General features: G+C 47.0%; 1 protein-coding gene across 4 annotated transcripts; it reads left to right on the top strand.

The window, feature by feature from the left end:
- Positions 1 to 1,123: 1,123 nt before the first annotated feature.
- On the top strand, positions 1,124 to 20,480 carry LOC124472121 (cyclin-Y-like). Of its 4 annotated transcripts, XM_047026748.1 has the most exons (12): positions 1,124 to 1,612; positions 10,436 to 10,510; positions 11,414 to 11,434; positions 12,146 to 12,180; positions 12,359 to 12,382; positions 13,970 to 14,064; positions 14,800 to 14,835; positions 14,958 to 15,015; positions 15,471 to 15,590; positions 17,121 to 17,287; positions 17,807 to 17,969; positions 18,166 to 20,480. In XM_047026748.1, exons 1-12 carry the CDS (start codon positions 1,459 to 1,461, stop codon positions 18,280 to 18,282), a joined length of 1,065 nt encoding a protein of 354 aa, XP_046882704.1. In that variant the 5' UTR covers positions 1,124 to 1,458; the 3' UTR covers positions 18,283 to 20,480. The 4 variants fall into 4 exon arrangements, with proteins under 4 accessions (XP_046882704.1, XP_046882705.1, XP_046882706.1 ...); XM_047026749.1 differs by lacking the exon at positions 11,414 to 11,434; XM_047026750.1 differs by lacking the exon at positions 12,359 to 12,382.
- The last annotated feature ends 129 nt before the right edge of the window (positions 20,481 to 20,609 follow it).

Raw genomic sequence — 20,609 nt, 5'->3', positions numbered from 1 at the left:
CCCTCGCGGTGAGCGAGACTGAAACACGGTGGCCTGGAGTTCGAGCCTCACCCTTCCGTACCAACTGAGCCATACTGACACCTAGTGGACAGGATATAGTATCGCACCTCAAAACAAGGTTTCTTACACGCAGTAAGAAATTAACAAATGTAAGGTTAAACATATTTGCTTTGTTTGTTATTAAATGGAGCTCAGTACAGCCCAGCACACATGCATGATTATGATTGTGTGATGGTATCATTTACAAAGTAGCCTAATTATTGAGAGATTGTTGTTTTTAACGTTTATAACTCAGTTGGTTCCTTGGTAGGCCTACCCGGTAATCATGGAGTAGTTTACCTATTCAATGTATCAAGAGAAAGGTTATACATTATCCGGTGAAACTGGTGACTTTACAATGGGGCGAAATATCATATATAAGGGAACAGATGACAACTGTTAAGGCTCTTATCTCTGAATGGTTTTTAGAAAAACCTTGAGGTCACATGTCGGTGAGAGTCACAGAGACGGAAACACCGATCCTTCGTTTAAAACAAAATCCAGATATGTCGCATGAGCCAAAATGTGTGGTTTTAATCTATCGGCAAAGGAAATATTATGTTTTTCTGATGATAGCGTATTTTGATATTTGTTTTCACCTTATTCAGAATATTTTGACCGAACTGTCAACCCTTTATTAACTTTTAATAGCCTGTTTCAAAATGCTTAGACCAGTGGTCTGAACCCAACGATGATGCCTAAGGTCTGTCTGTTCATGGCTCTCCAATCTTGATTCCTTTTGACAGAAGCATTCAGTAGTCTATAAGGCAACATCCTACTGCGCATATGACAGTCAAGCCTAGCCTAGTCTGTTGTGTAAATAACGTCAAATACTAGTCCTTTGTATTGCTTAGGCCTTTCACCCTGTAATGTGGTGGGATGCCCTACATTCAAGACAAAACTCTCATGATTGTGGGTGATATATTGTCATCCTGTTCATTTTCGATTTGAGTCAAATACACGAGAAAGAAAAAAAGCTCATGTTTTATTGTCATGCACACTTTCTCTCCATCTCGCCCTTTCTCTCACAGCTAATTTGTTACCACCCACTTGAACCGGAAACCTTTTCAAGCGAGCTACAACAACAACTGCCGTTGCTCTGACAGCGGCAGCGATTTTGTAGGCTACGTCGCTAGGCTCTGGTTGAGCGCCCGTTATTCAGCAAACATGCTTTGATTTTTGGACCGCGTTATCAATGCCAGTGTTGCTCGAACTCATCCGGAAGCAGGCAACGGCACTATTAGAGTTAAATACGGTTGCAAAATATATATTTTCCACATTTTATCGGACAGCGCGAACATATCAATGGTTGTGAATTCACGCGCTGGTCGCGGGTGCGGTCCCACCCCGGGCGCTCTGATCGTACCGATCTAAGCGTAGCGGTATAATTTTCGGCTACAGTCTTAACGACTTTGCAAGATGGGGAGCACTACCTCTTGCTGCGTGTCGACGAGCCCGAAGATCCGGAGAAATGCCCATTCAAGGCTTGAGTCATACCACCCCGAGCCGGAGTTGAGCAGGGAAGACACGGGCTGCAACCTGCAGCACATTAGCGACAGGGAGAATGTCGACGGTAAAGTATTAAACGGGCCATCTCAGTACGGAGTAGGTAGCCGATGTTTGAGCAAGATATGGGTGTGTTTTGAGAAATTGTACGCATTATAAGTGCAGGTTGCGTGTTGTCAGTATCTTGACAGCTTGTACTTGCACGACAAAATATTGATGGAGTACTTAAAGAGATTATCAATTCCAGATTCTTTACAAGCCGTTTCTATTACGAGTGTTTTTTTTGAACGGCATGGTATCGGAGGATGAATGTCAGTTAAAACTCAATCCATCATTGGTCCGTCTATCATATTTACAGTTGACGTTTCTGTACAGTTGTAAAGCATAACCCAAGCCGTGGCTAGGTCAGATATTGACTGACACGGTAAATCATTGACTTGATTGCGTGGTAGCATCCAGGTGCAGCCAACCCATTTCGTCGCTTTATTTAAGCTTGGTAACTGTAGGGTCTGCCTGGTTGTCTGATTGTGTGTGTCGTATGGAAATTTGTTGTAGGCGGTATGGAACAGACTGCTTTGTGCTCTTCTTTGTTTTCAGCGCGAGCGTTAAAGAGTGGAACTATGGAACGCGTAGGGCCTCCATTGACACGTGAACTAATATACATCACAATACATTCACTCCCGTGTCTACAAAGTGGTTCGCCCATATTTGCTCCACCGTGGACAGGGACAATTAATTTCTAAAAATGATTTTATTATAGACATCTTTGTCTGTGAAAATCTCATCCATTCAATACGTTTGATCAGTCTTGATGACCAAATTACCAAAAGATAGACTATCTTTCCACAGTGTATATTTGGTAGGCCAACAGACCCAATTGAATTTTAAAGATCGAATCTGTTAGTGGAGGTGAGGTAAAGTGTTCCAGCCTGGCCTACATCTGCTTGGCTGGTGCATTAGGACAGTCTGACAGACAGGAAACACACATGCAGGTTTGTAATCTGCCATTTGTTTGAATGAGCCCCCAATGTCAGTACAGAGCGGCCTGGCTTGTCTCTATCACAACACAAGCTCCCCCTCTACTCGTCACACATTCAGGAAAGCAGCTTTTCGTGGATAGAAAGCGAGACTTGAGGAGAAGAAGAAGGAGTGGAGAAGGGGGAAAAGGGAAATGCAATCTCAGCTAACTGCCTCTCCACTGAAGGCATTCTGCTGGAGGTTTTTCTGTTCCTGTATAGAACCTCAGCTCTCAGACTCTACATCCCATGTTCCTCTGTGAGGTCAGACTCTACATCCCATGTTCCTCTGTGAGGTCAGACTCTACATCCCATGTTCCTCTGTGAGGTCAGACTCTACATCCCATGTTCCTCTGTGAGGTCAGACTCTACATCCCATGTTCCTCTGTGAGGTCATAAGACTTATCATGAGGTCACAGTACTCATCACGATGTCACAATACTCTTCATGAGGTCACAATACTTATTATGACCGTTGATGTTCCCCAACTTTCGTATACTAACGTGGGAATATAATCAAGGGTTTCGGCCACTAGTGTGTATCTGGATGAGTTGTGAAAGAACACTTTGTGTGGGTGTGACTGCCTAAGCTGTTAAGACGAGGGAGAAGCGTGACTATGGCAGTGTGGCTCTGTGTCAGTTCAGACACTATGGCCCGCTTGGACATAAAAGCATCTCTTAGTCTCCTGCTCTGTGGTGTTATCTGAGGGTCTCCCCCCAGCCTGCTGCCTGGGGCGCACTGGGGCCTCGTATCAAACTCACCCCAGGGTAGTACTCTCCAGTGAGATCCTTAATGGAGCCTTTTAGAACGTGGATGTGTTATGAGGGGGGGGGGGGGGGGGGGGGGGGTGAGATGTCTTTCCCCTCTGAAAGGATGAGCAGGGAAGCCAAGCCCTTCTTACCCAGACCACACCAGAATAGGCCTCAGCTTGTTGGTATTAAACTGTTTAAAAGGTCTTTTATTGATTGTGAGTCATAGACCTTTTGAGTATAGTGGATGTGTTTAGAGGGCGTATTCTCCTTCTCCTAATATCTCTTTCCCATTATTCCTTACACTGTCTTTTTTGCTCTCTCTCTTTCCCTTTTGCTCTCTGTCTGACCTAACAGTGATTAGTATGTCCCTTCCCAGCTGGGATTTGAGGCTTTGTAAGCTATGTCCCTTAACAGCTTCCCTCCTCCAGCCCTCCATGGAGCAGGAATCACCCTCCTCTCCCCTCCTCATTTCTCTCCCCTCCTCCTCTCTCCCCTCCTCTCTCCCCTCCTCTCCTCTCTCCCCTCCTCTCCTCTCTCCCCTCCTCTCTCCCCTCCTCTCCTCTCTCCCCTCCCCTCCCCTCCTCTCCTCTCCTCTCTCCCCTCCTCTCCAGTACCTTATTCTGCCTGCCTTTAAGCAAGCTCGGAGTCAGGATTATGTTGTTGAGGGATTTCTCCACCTCGCTGGTGTGTGTGATCCAGCTTTCCTCTCTCCAGTGTGGCCCCCGATTCACCAGACAAGGACTTGAAGAGAGAAATACAGCATTGAGGCTTTGAATGATGCATTTGTTTTATATATTTGATATGTCAGTGTACTGGGAGTGAATGTAACCGATAAGGTTCATGTTTCTCTCAGCTGTAGGTTTGAACCTAAACAGCAAAAAAGATGTAGTCCAGGTTACCAAAGACAGAAGTGTCTCATTATACGTTCTTGTTAAACATCAAAGAGACTGTGTCTGAATCCAAAACCTTAATTTTCATGGAGGATTTGTTGATGAGCTGTTATTTCACGGGTCTGACTGAAATCTGTCATTACTCTCTTAGATAGAAATGTACCAGAACTGATGTGATGTTTACTAAGTGGTACATTTTGTCTGTATATAGCAAGTGAGTGTGTCTGAATTGTCTTTGTGTGTGTGTGTGTTTACGTGTCAACGTGCGTATGTATCTTTGTGTGTTATGTGAGTGTGTATGTGTTTGCATGTCGTTGTGTGAGAGACAGAGACATGCTCACAAAGAGAGAGACATGCTCACAAAGAGAGAGACTGACTCAGAGGGCTGGGGAGACAAAGCTGTCTTATGATCTCCCTCCCTCACAAAGCTCTGCTGTGTGGTCTCTCTTTAGGCTGTTGTTCTCTCTGAGGCGCCAGGCATCAGCTGAGGGGCTTATATTTAGGTTAGGTGTATGGATAAGTCTCTCTTCTTCTCTCGGTATCTCCTTTTTACTCTCTTTCTCTCTCTTCACCTCTCTCTATTTCACTCTCACTTTAAATTTTTCTTTCTCTACCCCCCCCCCCCCCCCCTTTCCCTTTCTGTGTGTATGTGTGTATATATATATATATACAACATTTTATTCATTTCGGTTTTATCCAAGATGACGAACAAATACTAAAGTGTTTGTGTTTATTCACAGATGTATAGCCTTGAACAGTGTGCAATATGTCATTAATAAAGACCACAAAATGGGTGTTGCATGATAAACATTTTAATTACAGTTTGTGTACGTAAACCTATTGTCTCATTTGCATCAGTGCCTTTCAACCTATCAAGCCTTGCATTGGCCCTTAATGACAGAGGCCTTCTCAGTCTAACCCTCCCGTACTCAAGCCTATCAGGAACTGTTATTAACTTCCTTTAACTGGTCAGAGAGAGAGAATGAGAGACGGATGGATGCAAGTCTGAGACTGTTACCATCTAGTTAATAGCCATCCATTTCTACACTACCATCTCTTTATTCTTCTGTTTATGTGTGTGTGTTCTGTACCTTCATCTCCCCCTCTTTCTCTTCCTTTCCCTTCATGCTCAGCTTTTCCGTTGTTCCTCCTCTCCTCCTCCTCTCCTATTCCCCTGTGACACGCTGCTGACTACAGACACGCCCTCATCTGACTATGTAAATGAAGAGCGTGAGACTGCGTCCTATTTCTTTTAATACCCAGTCGTCTCCCGGGGGAGAGAGAGAAATGGGTAAGAGAGAGGTGGGAGGGAGATGGGGGAGATGGAGAGAGAGGGGCAGAGGGCGGAGAGGGAGATGGGGGAGATGGAGAGAGGGAGGGCGGATGGCGGAGAGGGAGATGGGGGAGATGGAGAGAGGGAGGGCAGAGGGCGGAGAGGGAGATGGGGGGGGGGGGGGGAGAGAGAGAGAGAGGAGAGGTAGAGACTTCAAAGCCCACTCATGAGCTCTACCTCAGCTCTTCTGTCTCTCAGATCCCTCATGCACACACACACACACCACACACACGTGACTCTCTTAGACAAACTCATATGAACACACACATACACTGTGTTTCCCACACAGACTAATTTGTGGCGGTGCGCCACAGAATCAACACTGGCCGCCACAAATTGCGTTTCGTTAAATACATTTTTTTTAATGCTATCCAAAACACACAGTGTATTCGTTCAGCTGCATTTCCTTTCCCTGCTGTCACTCACATCTCTCACATACACACACAGTCACAACGTCAGCACACGTTAGCAACAACGCTATGCGATATCAGCGAGCCTTCAGCATTAGTACCGTAGCTAAGTCTAGTAAAGTTGAGGTTAATTTTCGCTAGGTACCTACGAACATGTCTTAATCTGCTAGACAAGTGGGTTCCCCATCGTTCTTTTGGTGAGCAGTCTCACGAGCCCTACTTACCCGGCGTCATGGAGCCTACCAGCTAAATAGTTATTTAACGCTAGCGTTGCTACCTGCATATATACAGAAATTGTACACAATATTTTCAGGCTTTAACCAGTGCTGCTTAAGCATAAAGATAGGGTCAGGAAGAGAAAGAGATAGATTCGTTAGGCATTGAAGAAAGAGTAGGAGAGGAGGACAGCATCCAACATAGCTAATAAATATTTAATTTAAAAACAAGTTCTGTGTAACGAACCAACCCCCCCCCCCCCCTCCCCCGCCACAAATTGCTTTCCAATCTGTGGGAAACACTGCACACACCATCCCCATCTTCACCCCTGCAGTTCCAGACTCCTGTGCTGTATTCACACAACACAATACTCCCTCCCTCTCTCTCTCTCTCCCCCCCTCCACTTTCATCAGCTTGCTCTCTCAGCTGCTCAGAGAGACAGCATAACAAACAGCAGCTCTGCTCAGAAACCCTCTTTCATTATAATTATCATCACTCCCACATCCTAAACACGCACACACACACACTCTTAGCCGCACTCTTAGCCCCCTCTCTCTCTATGTGAGTGTGTGTTTGCCACTAAAGCAGTGGCCCTCTGTCTGTGCTTCCTTTCTCTGCCAGTAAACTCCACTTCAGTAGGTCAGGTTTTCAGGGAGGACGAAGTCATCGATTGATTTGTAGACGAGTAATGAGGAAGACATTTACTCCATCATGCGGCGAGTGGTGGAGCGCTGCTCCTTAAGGACACTTCACTGGCTGCTGCTGGGCTGGGCTAGGTTAGGCTGGGTTAGGCAGTGCTAGGACAGGACAGGCTGTGCTGGGCTAGGTTAGGCTGGGTTAGGCAGTGCTAGGACAGGACAGGCTGTCCTGGGCTAGGTTAGGCTGGGTTAGGCAGTGCTAGGACAGGACAGGCTGTCCTGGGCTAGGTTAGGCTGGGTTAGGCAGTGCTAGGACAGGCTGTCCTGGGCTAGGTTAGGCTGGGTTAGGCAGTGCTAGGACAGGACAGGCTGTCCTGGGCTAGGTTAGGCTGGGTTAGGCAGTGCTAGGACAGGACAGGCTGTCCTGGGCTAGGCTGGAGACCTAGAGAGTGACTTCCAGGAAGGATGTATTTTGTGGATCATCCATCATTTCACGTTTCACGGGAGACTACAACTGCCATTGTGACTTGTGGTGGATGGTCACATGACCTCACCTGTGAGTGGTAATTGACGTTACATCGAGTGGAGAGTAAGCGATTGTGTGTGTGATACTTCAGTCTCCCTAATGAGAATATTCTGATGGCGGTGGGGATGTGTGGGAGGATTGTCTTTATGAAGATGTGTGCTCCAAGGACATTGATTGGCCAGTCCAGCGTATTGATTGGCCAGTCCAGCTTATTGATTGGCCAGTCCAGTTTAATGATTGGCCAGTCCAGTTTAATGATTGGCCAGTCCAGTTTATGGATTGTTCTGTATATTTCCCCAGAGAATGAGGACTGGTGAAGGAGCTGTTCTGAATGACGTGTTCTTTTCTACTGGACTGGAAAGTTCCCCAAATGATGACTCTGCTTTTTTGCAAGCTCTCTCTCCCCCTTACAATCTCTCAACCCCTCTCTCCTTCTCTCTCCCTCTCAGCCTCTCACAATCTGTCTCCCCCTGTCTCTCACACACTCTCCCCCCCCCCTCTCTCTCTCTCTCTCTCTCTCTTTCTCTCTCTCTCTCTCTCTCTCTCTCTCTCAACCTCTCTCTCAACCTCTCTTTTTCCCCCTTCACCATTCTCTATCCCTCACCCCTCTCTCCCTCCTATCCTCCCCCCCCCAAAAAAAACCCAGCAGCCAGTGCAGTTGTTTTAAACCCACCACCATCTCTGCCCTGCTCTGCCCTGCCCTTTCAGACAACAATGGTGTGTGTGTTGAAACGGTATTAGGGGGGATGGAATAACAGTTGGCGGGTGTTAGCTTAGCTCGCGAGAGCCAGGCGGAAGTTTGAGGAACGGACAGTGTTGTTTTTTCGAGGGTTTGTGTGCTGTTTACCTTTCCAAGATGTTGACATAACAGTGGCTGGCAGGGTCACCCACATGGTGGGCTTGTCTCCTCGCTAACGCTGCAGACCTGGAGAAATGTCTGTCTAGTGCCAGGAAACATTTGGATTGTAATTCAGCCTAAAGGGTGTGAAATGCAAATAGAGAGCGAAAGAGGGATGGAGAGAAAGAAGAGAAAGAGGAAGAGAGGTTGGGAAGGGAAAGAGAGTGGGAGGAAGAGAGGGAAAAAGGAGAGGATTTGACCCTGCCCTGTTATTGTTTTTCATACAAACATGTGTGGGGAACGTGTGTGTGTGTGTGTGTGTGACCTGAGTGTGTGTGTGTGTGTGTGTGTGTAAGTACGTGCCAGTGGCTGCTGCCCTCACGTCCCCGTTCTCTCAGTGTGTGCTTAGCCTCTCCCGCCCCAACAGCTCCCATTGTTAATTCATTAAGCCTATCAGGGAACAGCAGGACGGCAGACTGTGAGCCGATAGGCCGAGCCTCTCCAGTTACACAGCTGCAGGTGGTGACTCTTCGTTAAAGGTGACCTCAGGTGGGCCGGATCCTGTTTCAGCTGCAGCCCTGCTCAGCAAGGCCCAGCTCAGCAAGGCCCAGCTTGATGTCCTCTCTTCCAGGCTGCCTGTGTGAATGTGTTAGTACCCACCTTGTCATTCTCTTCAGACTGTAGGGCCTAGAGAATAGGGATTTAAGAATCAGAATCAGAATGGGATTTATTCGCCATGAAAGTTTGCACAGACACGGAATTTGCTTTGGCAGGAAGGTGCATACAGTAAACATATAGGAATCTTAAATTTAAATATGTGGTCTAACTATACTAAGGATACATAAACTAGCAATACTAAGTGGAATACAATTAAAATAAAATCCACACACACACACAGTCCATGCCTACCCCACTCCACACACACACACAGTCCATGCCTACCCCACTCCACACACACACACACCGTGCCTACCCCTCTCCACACACATACACACACACACACACACACACACAGTCCATGCCCACCCCCCTACCAGTAAAGCTGTTTATAGTGGCCACCTCTCAGTCATGGGGTGTTGAGACTGATGCAGCTAATGACAGTGATGCAGCTGATGAGACTGATGCAGCTGATGAGACTGATGCAGCTGATGAGACTGATGCAGCTAATGACAGTGATGCAGCTAATGACAGTGATGCAGCTGATGAGACTGATGCAGCTGATGACAGTGATGCAGCTGATGACAGTGATGCAGCTAATGACAGTGATGCAGCTGATGACAGTGATGCAGCTGATGACAGTGATGCAGCTGATGAGACTGATGCAGCTAATGACAGTGATGCAGCTGATGACAGTGATGCAGCTGATGAGACTGATGCAGCTAATGACAGTGATGCAGCTGATGACAGTGATGCAGCTGATGAGACTGATGCAGCTGATGACAGTGATGCAGCTAATGACAGTGATGCAGCTGATGACAGTGATGCAGCTAATGACAGTGATGCAGCTAATGACAGTGATGCAGCTGATGACAGTGATGCAGCTGATGACAGTGATGCAGCTGATGAGGCTGATGAGACTGATGCAGCTGATGACAGTGATGCAGCTAATGACAGTGATGCAGCTGATGACAGTGATGCAGCTGATGAGACTGATGCAGCTGATGACAGTGATGCAGCTGATGACAGTGATGCAGCTGATGACAGTGATGCAGCTGATGACAGTGATGCAGCTGATGACAGTGATGCAGCTGATGACAGTGATGCAGCTGATGACAGTGGTGCAGCTAATGACAGTGGTGCAGCTAATGACAGTGATGCAGCTGATGACAGTGATGCAGCTGATGCTTGTTTGTTTGCCAGGCTGATGTGTTCACACTGGCAGCTTGGCTCTGCTGTCTTGAATTATGCATGGGTCATGTGACTGGTCACGTGACTGAACTGAGAGAATGTAAAAGGCACATTATTTAGCTAAGCTGAGAGGATGCTGTTCATAATAGCAAACTCCATACGCAGTACTGATACTTCACATGTATTCAGTTTGTACAGTTCCATCTGACAGAGCCAGTCACCAGGGGCTGTGACACCAGTGGGGTGTGTTTCTCATGATGAGAGAATCAAGAGAACTCAAAAGCTAAAATATGCAAATATATAATATATAAGTGTGTGTGTGTGTGTGTGTGTGTCACCATCCACAGGCTCGCTGACTACACTGTAACATTTATCCTCACTGTTCGCCACCTACTCACGCAGTGTGTTGTTCTGTGTCGACAGAACTCAACATGGAGTACAACCCATCGGAACATCCCCGTGCCAGCACCTTATTCCTCAGCAAGTCTCAGACCGACGGTGAGTTTCTCATCCAGCAGCCTCTGGTCTCACACACTGGGAACTAACGCTGGATTTACATACTGTTTTTGTACGGGGCTTTTTAGAAGAGCGTTTTTAATGTTTATGGTGTTTCTGGTGTGCACAGATGAGAGAGGTAGAGTAGTCTAGGGTGTTTCTGGTGTGCGTGGTTAATCGCTTCTCAGAACCTGTTTACAGGACACAACGTTGATATATACCAACGTAACACTGCTTTCTTCAAGGATTATAAATGCGTTTCACCACATGAACCTTTCTCATATCTGTTTACACAAGACAGTGCTAAAGAAATACCTGTTTGAAGTGTTCTAGGTATAATTCAGAAGTTGTGCGTGAGAAGCCGTACTATCCTGTGTTTGGGGTTAGTCAGGTATACAGTACTATCCTGTATTTGGGGTTAGTCAGGTAAACAGTACTATCCTGGGTTTGGGGTTAGACAGGTATACAGTACTATCGTGTGTTTGGGGTTAGACAGGTATACAGTACTATCCTGTGTTTGGGGTTAGACAGGTATACAGTACTATCCTGTGTTTGGGGTTAGAAAGGTATACAGTACTATCCTGTGTTTGGGGTTAGACAGGTATACAGTACTATCCTGTGTTTGGGGTTAGACAGGTATACAGTACTATCCTGTGTTTGGGGTTAGACAGGTATACAGTACTATCCTGTGTTTGGGGTTAGACAGGTATACAGTACTATCCTGTATTTAGGGTTAGACAGGTAAACAGTACTATCCTGTGTTTGGGGTTAGTCAGGTAAACAGTACTATCCTGGGTTTGGGGTAAGACAGGTATACAGTACTATCGTGTATTTGGGGTTAGACAGGTAAACAGTACTATCCTATGTTAGTCAGTAGTAACTAAGCTCCTGGTTCCTGTGTTTCAGTGGAGGTACCTAGCAGGCCTGGTGAGTAGAGACCCCATAGTGTTTCTGCCTCCCTCTAGCTGTCAGCTCTGCCTCTCGCTCTCCCTCCTCAACAGCCGCTCTGAAACGGTTTTCAAAGCGACACCTCTGTTTTTGAATGTAGCGAAAATATTTGATGTTGTTGACATCCTGTTTCTATTCTAACATATTTCTTTCCATATCCCCCCCTGCTCTCCGCCCACCCCATCCCATAATATCCACTCGCTCTTTCTATAATACGTCCTGGCATCTCCTCTGCCGTTGCAATTACGCAGTCCCCCTCCTGCTCCCTAGGGGGCGCTCCTCACAGTTTTAGAACCACTAGCCTGCTACATTCACTGTCTCTGAGCCTGTGTGGATCTCTTAACATGTCTGTACAGCCTTTTGTATCTGTTGCTATTGACCCTCAGGAGTCGTGAGATGGTTTCATTGTGGAAAGTCCTAATTTCTTGTGTGACTCGTGTCTCTGACGTCGCGAAAACTGTCATGTGGCTTAACATCATGTTGCTGCTATCCAACCCCATGTTGATGATAACTCATCTATCACTAAAGCTGATTTATACCTCATCTTCATCTCTCTCTCTTTCTCTTCCATCCTGCTGTATTTAACCTCTCTCCCTCCCTCTCTCTCTCTATCTCCCTCTCTCTATCTTTCTATCTCTCTCTCTCCCTCTCTTTCTCCATCTCTCTATCTTTCTATCTCTCTCTCTCCAGTGGGTGACAAACGGAAGAGCCTCTTCATTAATCATGTGAGTTCAGACTGTCTTCTTCCTTAACAAGATCAATATCAATGCTGCTGGATTTCTATCAGGACCTAATCTTTCCTCGTGCACATCTGCTCTGCTGTTGTATAGATTGTTCTTTATTTTTTTTGTATGACAATGGGCAAAAATAATTTACGTTGAGTTTCCTGTTTTGTTTTACTAGTTAGCCCATATAGGGGAGTCCAAGGTACTGTTCAAGACTGTTGATTATTCCTTTTTACCCATTTTGCCTGCCTTTCATTTCACTATATCATGGATCATTCTGTTGAAGTTATTATTGCACAGTAGTGTGATCTGTTTTGTTCACCATACTTTCATTAGCTAGCTTTTGTCATCAATACATCTGCCTAATGACGAAAATGTCAAATATGATGGTATTTTCCAAACCTTCCCCTGGGAGATAAATGGAGGACCTGCCCAATGATCTATCATACTGTCATGACGTCATTCAGCATTATCTATCATACTGTCATGACGTCATTCAGCATTATCTATCATACTGTCATGACGTCATTCAGCATTATCTATCATACTGTCATGACGTCATTCAGCATTATCTATCATACTGTCATGACGTCATTCAGCATTATCTATCATACTGTCATGACGTCATTCAGCATTATCTATCATACTGTCATGACGTCATTCAGCATTATCTATCATACTGTCATGACGTCATTCAGCATTATCTATCATACTGTCATGACATCATTCAGCATTATCTATCATACTGTCATGACATCATTCAGCATTATCTATCATACTGTCATGACGTCATTCAGCATTATCTATCATACTGTCATGACGTCATTCAGCATTATCTATCATACTGTCATGACGTCATTCAGCATTATCTATCATACTGTCATGACATCATTCAGCATTATCTATCATACTGTCATGACGTCATTCAGCATTATCTATCATACTGTCATGACATCATTCAGCATTATCTATCATACTGTCATGACGTCATTCAGCATTATCTATCATACTGTCATGACATCATTCAGCATTATCTATCATACTGTCATGACGTCATTCAGCATTATCTATCATACTGTCATGACATCATTCAGCATTATCTATCATACTGTCATGACGTCATTCAGCATTATCTATCATACTGTCATGACATCATTCAGCATTATCTATCATACTGTCATGACGTCATTCAGCAGTACACATTGCTGAAGAAGACCTACTGCACGATAGTCTGTGTTTTACAAACACCCATTTATCTTCAATATACTTCCACTTCTTCATCCACTTCAGATCTTGATTATGAACGATTCCCAAGAGCATTTTTAGTGGTGGTGGGGGGGGGGGGAATATGGTTTTATTTGACCTCTGCCCTTCTGAAACACGATCCTGTCTGTGTTCGAAGAGAGAAGTAACTACATGTATGCTTTACATCCCATCTGTCTGTTTCCCGTGCATGGCCATTACTAGCCCGTACTGTACAGTAGTCTGTGCATGGCCATTACTAGCCCGTACTGTACAGTAGTCTGTGCATGGCCATTACTAGCCCGTACTGTACAGTAGTCTGTGCATGGCCATTACTAGCCCGTACTGTACAGTAGTCTGTGCATGGCCATTACTAGCCCGTACTGTACAGTAGTCTTGGCATGGACAAAATAAAGTGTGCGTATGGTCATGTGTGCGCGCTTGTGCATGTATGTGTGTTGCTGTGTGTACTTTACAATGACACTGTTCGCTTGTGTGCGTGTGTGTGTGTGCGTGTGCGTGCGTGTGTGTGTGTGTGTGATGGCAGCACGGCACAACAAGACGGAAACACAGTTCCTGCTCCACCATCTTCCTGGACGACAACACCGTCAGCCAGCCCAACCTCAAGTACACCATCAAATGGTGAGCAGCATCCCTCCCCAATACCCCCACCCTACCCCCAACACAACCCCACCCCCAACACAACCCCACCCCCAACACACCCACCCCCAACACACCCACCCCCAACACCCCCACCCCCAACACAACCCCACCCCCAACACACCCACCCCCAACACACCCACCCCCAACACAACCCCACCCCCAACACACCCACCCCCAACACACCCACCCCCAACACACCCACCCCCAACACAACCCCACCCCCAACACAACCCCACCCCCAACACACCCACCCCCAACACACCCACCCCCAACACAACCCCACCCCCAACACACCCACCCCCAACACACCCACCCCCAACACAACCCCACCCCCAACACAACCCCACCCCCAACACACCCACCCCCAACACACCCACCCCCAACACAACCCCACCCCCAACACACCCCCAACACACACCCACCCCACCCCCAACACAACCCCACCCCCAACACAACCCCACCCCCAACACAACCCCACCCCCAACACACCCCCAACACAACCCCACCCCCAACACAACCCCACCCCCAACACAACCCCACCCCCAACACACCCCCAACACCCCCACCCCCCCACCCAGGCAGCACTAATGGCACCCGCAGACACACACGTCCTGAGAAACACAACAGGCTGGCATGTATGCTTTAGTGACTGTGAGACATGTGAAGATAAGTATTACAAGTCATTTATTTTGTCATTTTCTTCTTTCACCCAAGTGTTTCACTTGCTATATACTATCACATCAAGAACAGGTAAGTGATGATTTTTTTCAATCGTCACTCAGTACTGTCAGTCAGGAGAGAGGAGGGTGGGAGGGTTTAGCACGCTAACCAACGCAAAACAAAAAATGTGACTTTTTCTGAATTGGTTTTAGGGACACGGATGGAAGAATGTTCCAGGAAATTTTCGACGAGATGCTTCACCCTCTCTCGGTAAAACATCTGTTTCCTGTTATATTGTAATTGTGTTGTGTGTAATAAATGTTACAGAAGGGTGAGTTCAGTCAAGAGGTTAGGGTAGAGGCTATATGGACCCCTATGGTAGGAGCTGAAAGGAGGCACAGTGCTGGATGTGTTGATGCAGCTGCTGAGAAGTGTTTCTATCTCTCTCTTACCCTCCCCCTGCTCTCTCTCTCCCCTCTCCTTTTCCCTCTCTTTCTCCCCCCCCCCCCACCCTGCTCCCTCTCTCCCCTCTTTCTCTCTCTTTCTCCCCCCCCACCCTGCTCCCTCTCTCCCCTCCCCTCTTTCTCCCCCCCCACCCTGCTCCCTCTCTCCCCTCCCCTCTTTCTCTCTCTTTCTCCCCCCTCCCCCTGCTCCCTCTCTCCCCTCCTCTCTTTCTCCCCCCCCACCCTGCTCCCTCTCTCCCCTCCCCTCTTTCTCTCTCTCAGAAATCAGAAGTGCCGTCAGACTACAACAAGCACGACCCGGAGCAGAAGCAGATCTATCGCTTCGTCAGGACGCTGTTCAGCGCCGCGCAGCTCACCGCAGAATGTGCCATCGTTACCCTGGTAACGGCATGGTGGGGTGGGGATGGATGGATGGGGGTTGGCTAGATTTAGGGATGGATGGAAGAATGGATGGATGCATACAACCCCCAAATCCCTCTTCAGATGAAGCTACTTTATTTAATGAGCTTTTCAGTCCATGTCTGTCTACCCTGGGGCTCTGCTAGACGTAGTAGAGTCAGGATGATTCTGGTAAAACCACTGTTCCCCCCCCCCCCCCCCGTCTTGTAGTTGTCCTAATATGTAGGCCACATCCATACTGAGAACCAGACATTTTACTCTGGGGATAACTCACAACTCCCTCCTCCCTGAACTCCTCATCATCCCACAACCCTCCCCCCTCCTCCTCATCCCTCTCCTCCTCATCCCTCCCCCCCCTCTCATCCCTCTCCTCCTCATCCCTCCCCCCCCCTCTCATCCCTCTCTTCCTCATCCCTCCCCCCTCCTCCTCATCCCTCCCCCTTACTCTTCCTCATCCCTCTCTTCCCCATCACCCCCCCCTCCCCCTCCCCCCCGAGGAGTGTCTCTCTCTGTGATTGGCAGAGACAGGTCGGGGACGTGTGTAATCGGAGCATCCCTCAGTCCTGTGTTGTGTCTCGTACGCCGTGTGGTCCCGCACAGCTCTGCTGCTCTCTCCTGCGGAGGTGGAGGCAGGGGAAGTGTTGCCATGGCTACGCCTCATGCCGTGGAGTCCTACCAGTATACTGTTAGTCATGTTAGGGTGACGCCCCGGTAGCTCACTGGTGTAGTGTGTGTAGGCTGAGGCCTTACCGCAGAGACCTGGGTTCGAATCCTGCGTGTCTTCTCTCTCTCTCTCCCTGTCACACCCTACCTACAAACTGTCCGATAAAGCACAAAAAATGCCCCAAAAATATATCTTCAAAAGAAAGATATTTGTGATGTCTTTTACAGTATGCCTGAAATGTCACAGTTTTTTTATGGTGGCTTTTTGAAACTAAAACACCCAGTGACATCATATTTTTGAGTGAGTTACAATCCTGCTCAGTTGAATCAACTCCTAACGAGTCAGCCAGTGAACACCTCACTCAGTCTGGCTGGTCCGGCCTTCACAAACCGGCTACTTACACATCTCCTGGTCGACTGCATCTCCCTGCAGGCCTGTTTCACTCAGTGACACTAACAAGCCGGCCACAGTTTGATCAGAAGGAAAGAAAGGATGAAGGAAGGAAAGAAAGGATGCCTGGAGACAGCATCTGACAAGGAAATTCTGAGGAAAAAAAGATTGTCTCTTAGGTTGAACCAAAGAACACCATCATCCAGTCCAAGTCATCTTTAATCATGGCCTAACTTCCTCACTTTTTCCTTGCCTCCCTCCCTCCCTCCCTCTGCCCCTTCCCCCCTCCTTCTCTTTCTATCTCCCTCTCTCCTTCCCTCCCTCCCACACCTATCCCTCATCTCTCCCACCCTCCTTCCTCTCCCTATCTCCCACATCCTTCCCCCTTTCCTCCTCCCTCCCTCTCTCCCCCTTTCCTCCTCCCTCCCTCCCCCTTTCCTCCTCCCCCCCTGGTCCAGGTGTACCTGGAGCGCCTGCTGACCTATGCAGAGATCGACATCGCTCCAGGGAACTGGAAGCGCATCGTGCTGGGGGCCATCCTGCTGGCCTCCAAGGTGTGGGACGACCAGGCCGTGTGGAACGTGGACTACTGCCAGATCCTCAAGGACATCACCGTGGAGGACATGTACGTGGGGGGGGTGTCCATGCACATGTCCATGTTCATGTGTCTTCCGTGTGTGTGTGTGTGTATTTGTGTTTATGTGGGTGTGTGTCCATCCGTATGTCCGTGTGTGTCAGTGCTGTATCCCCAAGCTGTGTAAACGTGCCCCAGGTCGGAGTGGCCACAGCGCCGGGATGGAACTGTGTGTGAGATGGCCACTGGGCATGGCTGTTCCAAAAGGAGACACTTCCCCAGGCTAAATATAACTGACCTGTTTAACAGCCCACATCTGCATGCGAGAGATGGCAGACTGTTTTTTTAGGATGCAAACTGAGACTCCTCTGGATGGCTTGGTCATCTGACTTTCGGCAAAGTGTACCTTGTAGTTGAGTCTTAATGCAACCGGTGGTATTAATTCATGTTTTCATTAATTAACATGTTGCTATTATGTACAGAAACCACCTGAGGGAGATGGTATAAACAAAGAAAGAACAGATGTATTTATCCACTCTGAAACTGATCAAGATCTCTCTTCTGGTCCAGGAATGAGCTGGAGCGTCAGTTCCTGGAGCTGCTGCAGTTCAACATCAACGTCCCCTCCAGCGTCTACGCCAAGTACTACTTTGACCTGCGCTCTCTGTCGGAGACCAACAACCTGAGCTTCCCCCTGGAGCCGCTCAGCAGAGACAAAGCCCAGAAACTGGAGGTTAGACTCAATGAATAACTTGAGTACCGGTTATCAACTTTGTTGTTATTTTATTGTACATTGTGAAGTGATCGCTGTAGGCAAGCTTAACAGCTGTGTGTGAAGATGGAGTATGACTAATGGAGTTGAACAGCAACGTTAATAAACCAGATGCTTCTGTGTGGTGTTGATATGGCTGTTGTTGTCATGTCCCCAGGCCATCTCCCGGTTGTGTGACGACAAGTACAAGGACGTGAGGCGCTCAGCCAAGAAGCGCTCGGCCAGCGTGGACAACCTGTGTGGGGTACGGTGGGTCCCGGCCATCCTGTCCTAACCTCCAGCCACAGACCCAGGCTGGGGACCGGGGATGGGCCTAGGACTGGGTCTAGGGCTGGGTCGAGGGCTAAAATGGGCCTAGGACTAGGTTTGAAGCTTGAACTGGGTCTAAAACTAGGTTTGGTGTTGGCGCTGGGCCCAAGGCTTGCATTGGAAGTGGGACTAGAACTAGGTTTGAGACTAGACCCGCGACTCGGTTTGAAACTAGGTTCTAGGGATGGCGTCGGGATGGATCTGAGACTCACCATGGGACTGGAACCAAGTCCCCTGCTCTTGGATGGGGATGGAACCTGTGAACGTGTGGAAACTAGAACTTGGAACTAGACCCAGACCTGGAGGCTGATGACAGCACGCCCATCCTCCAGTCCCTTCTCCCCTGGAGAGGGAGCCCCGCTCAGCCTTCACCCTCCCTCGGCCCCGGAGGAACCAGTCCTCAGCCTGTACGCTCACTGGTCCCAACGCTCTGCCATGTTTACTGTGGGCAGGAGGAGGACTGCCCTTGGCTTCACTTTGGCGTCCTGAGATTAACGTGCTGCAGCTCTAGGCAACGGGTAGCCTCTGGACTAACCTACAGGTATTAACGAGAAACAGAACGAGAGGAAAAGAGGGGAGGTGGAAGGGATGGAGAGAGGAGGGGTCTAGTTTACCTTTAGGACGGTTCTTTGGCTTTTTATTCACGTGTTTTTATTAATACTTTCATTCTTACGGTTTTAATTTCAACTGTTACACACACATGCAAACTAAGTTTAGTATTTCCCTCGGTGGAATCACTGAAGATGAATCTCCTACATACGCAAACGACTCGAATCAGTGAATCGACCACTTTCATTAATGAAGGTTGTACTGTTGTAGTGCGGTGCTCGTTTGAATTAAATACTTTTGTACTCTGACAATGAAGTGGGTCTCAAAGCTCATCCTGGTGCATGCTTGGATACCAAACTGGATCAACCCACGACTCCATCGCTTACATCAGCTCAATATGGCTGCCAATGCGTTTTAGATTTATTTTCTCGCCAACCGCTCGTCCAAACCATTTCACTGCTCAGTCTTGGATCCTGGCGAGTTGCATCTTGTTACAGACACACACACACACACAAAATCCTGCCTTTAAACTTAGATGACTACCTTACCACTAAACATCCTCCTTAAGGAAGGTGAGGACTAGCCAATGACTGCCACCAAGACCCTCAAAATGACGAGTGTGAGCTACGATGAGGAGTTCTTGTTCCGTGACCTGTGATGGCACAATGAGGAGTTCTTGTTCCGTGACCTGTGATGGCCACCATCTTTAATAGTTCGGTCCAGTTTTGACATGGAGGGAGAAGATTGTGGCCACCGTCAAGGGCGTCACAAAAATAGTTTTAATTTGGGGAAAACTGTACTTGGATTACAGCGTATGATTATACTGTATGATTCATGATGCATTCCAGATAAGTGAGAGTATCCATTAATGAACATAAAAACAACCGCTTAGGACGTCTCTCTTCTGATGCTACATCTCTACTATCTCATACAAGAGCACATGGCAATTTGTTGTCCTTATTCCAAATGACTCCTTAAGTGACCATTCCTTGATTCCAAATGACTCCTTAAGTGACCATTCCTTGATTCCAAATTACCTCCTCAAGTGACCATTTTTCGATTCCAAACGAATCATTGAAATAATTCCTTGATTCTAAATGAATCCTTGAAGTGATTCCTTTCTTCCAGATGGCTCCCTTGATATGTTTGGAGTGCTTTCATGTACAGGGTGAAGTCAACAGAATTCAAAGCGAGAGCATCTGAACATGATTAGAAATGGGATTTTATTTTTTAAATACCTTTTTGTGTTTCGACTTGTTTATTGTCTGGATGTTAAGCTACAAATGTTTCTTTTCTTTAAAGAACAAACCTGAACTCTGAGCCAAGTTCTATATAGTACAGTTTTTTTCCCTTTTAACTTTATTAAGTTTATTCTTTCTGTCTTTTACAGTAAACTTCGTTTTTTTCCAAATTATTCAAATGTTATAGTTTCATCCAGGATCAGTATATGTGTTTTTGTCATGATTCTGACAACAAAGCACTAGAATATAATTATTTTGCAGATCAACATTGTACAGTGTATAAAAAAAGGATTAAAGTAATGAGAGATCATTAACTTAATTGTGTAATATTTATATGAAAGTGTTGAGTTGTGTTTCTAATAAAAGGAAATGCCCTTAATTGAGGTCTCCATTCTTTTTAATGAGCAGCAGTGTTGTTTGCATGAGGGACATAGATTAACTCTAAATTAGGTTATTCATTCATTGGTGCATTTTATACGTTCAGTTATAAAACAAATTAAGT

Source organism: Hypomesus transpacificus, chromosome 10 (assembly GCF_021917145.1).
Source record: "Hypomesus transpacificus isolate Combined female chromosome 10, fHypTra1, whole genome shotgun sequence".
In the NCBI taxonomy this organism is placed as follows: Eukaryota; Metazoa; Chordata; class Actinopteri; order Osmeriformes; family Osmeridae; genus Hypomesus; species Hypomesus transpacificus.
Note: the sequence above shows the minus strand (reverse complement) of the source record. Positions and strands in the feature narration are given on the sequence as shown.